General features: G+C 34.5%; 1 protein-coding gene across 4 annotated transcripts in view; it reads left to right on the forward strand.

Annotated features, from left to right (window-relative positions):
• LOC106467456 (solute carrier organic anion transporter family member 3A1-like) overlaps positions 1 to 1,970 on the forward strand; it is a 159,373-nt gene that overhangs the window by 126,819 nt on the left and 30,584 nt on the right. For all 4 annotated transcript variants that reach the window (XM_013927810.2, XM_022395651.1, XM_013927807.2 and 1 more), the window contains exons 3-4: positions 472 to 561; positions 1,048 to 1,326. In XM_013927810.2, coding sequence (XP_013783264.1) covers positions 472 to 561; positions 1,048 to 1,326 — 369 coding nt within the window. The remainder of the gene's footprint in view (positions 1 to 471; positions 562 to 1,047; positions 1,327 to 1,970) is intronic.

Consider the following 1,970-nt stretch of genomic DNA (forward strand, 5'->3'; position numbering starts at 1 on the left):
TGTTCCCCGATCTTTCTAGAACTCATTACGTGTTACCAGAGTCACGTGACTTCCGCTGTCGTAACAATACCATGACTAGACTATTTCAATATTTGTTTGTTCTTCAGCGCAAAGCCACACAGTTGGATATTTATGATGTGTCCGCCGCGGAGAATCGAGCTTCGGACCTTAGAGTTATAAGCCCTGAAACTTACTGTTGAGGTACAAATGAATATGACTGGAGTCTTGTCCATATCTGAGATGTCATAATTATATTTTTAACTGTTCTTAAAATATCTTGAAAAGAGGTAAGTACACATAAATATCTTATTGGTTTCGAAATAACCCAACTTCAAGGTTTCAGCAAACAGACTTTTCTCCTATGAGCAAATGATACGATTTTCTGACAAATATATTTTAAGTTAACCTTAAAGTTTTTCATATTCTTTTTTGCAGCTTTATAAGAACTTTTTTTTGTGTTTCACATTGCAGCCATCACGATCGGAGTACGAATATTTGGACCAGTGTTTGGCTTCCTGCTCGGTTCCTTCTGTACCAGCGTATACGTGAATTTTCCATTCGGTAAGCCACAGTTCAACATATAATGTGTTGAAAGTTACGATTCGCCAGGCTATAGTGTAAGAAACAATAATCAACTGGCAAAATTCTATTTCTTAAGAGTTGAAGTGTAAATTGAAAAAGAGCAAGTATTCGAATGATATTTTGAAAAGAATTAGTTACTCTGAAAGCATATCATATGCTTCACTCAAGGCAAATAAAGTGTCCCTTGTAAACTACTCAAATGTTTATTTTCTAGTAACAAAGAATAGTTTGAGACAACTTACAATATTTATCATTTTTCATAAGTTGTTGAAACTGTCAAATATGTTTTTTGTTGTGCTTTTTTTTTCTTCTATTTTATAACATTTGTACCAAAAAATAAATCTTAGGTAACATGTATGAACATGTAGTTAGGTAATATTTTCACGAGAAGTGTTTTTTCATGAATTAAAAAGACCCGAAAATCTAAGTTACATTTCTAGAGACGATTTATTTTCTCCACACCAGAAAATCCAACTCACCTGACCTCGAATGACCCTCAATGGGTAGGGGCTTGGTGGTTAGGAGTATTTCTGGTGGGGGCAGCACTCATCTTGGTTGCTTTTCCAATGGCTGCTTTCCCGCGGAAACTTCCTCAGACTCCTTCTTCTCCTAACCGCCAGGTGGCAGTTGTGCAAACTAACGGGCAGTCCAACGGAGGTATGTTTGATAAACACCCACAAAGAAAAGCGTTACTAGGCAACCACGCATCCCACGAAGAACATTCGAATAGACCCAGTGCAAGATGTAAGTAACTGATGATTAATTTTTTTCCCATTTTGTAGCTTGTTTTACATTTATTGCGCTTTTTTATTTTAAAGCAACGCAATTCCCAAGGTCATATTACTCCAAACGTAAATAAAGTAGAACGCTTGAGAATGTAAGCATGTTTTCTTTACAAACCTAGCTTGTTATTTTGAGTTATAACCTTAATCTTTTTATAGGGAATATAATTCAACTCATCGTATAACCACTGGAAGTAAAACGAATCAAATGGTAGATAAAAAAAAAGGAAACCCGAAGCAGTCTGTCTAACAAAATAATACGGTTTGTTTTCTACGTAAAATATTTATTACTGTTACAGTATTGTGTTTTCAAGAATAATAGAAAAAAATATGAACATAAAGGAAAGCTACACATTATGTAACAGAAATTGTAAAGTGATTTTTTTTAGTACCGATCTACAGCTCGATTCAAAGTCTAATGACAAATGTTAGATCGGAATATTATAAGTATAAAAAATGCATTAGGTAGCCCGTTGTCTAAAGAATTTATATATTCTTTCATTCTTGGTAAACAAATATGAAAGATAGTGAAAAAAGACAGCCTAAGCCTAACTTGTTTTCCTCTGACATTTTGTTTACTATTTATGAATAGGCCCGGCATGGCCA

This window comes from Limulus polyphemus, unplaced genomic scaffold (genome assembly GCF_000517525.1).
Source record: "Limulus polyphemus unplaced genomic scaffold, Limulus_polyphemus-2.1.2 Scaffold2620, whole genome shotgun sequence".
In the NCBI taxonomy this organism is placed as follows: Eukaryota; Metazoa; Arthropoda; class Merostomata; order Xiphosura; family Limulidae; genus Limulus; species Limulus polyphemus.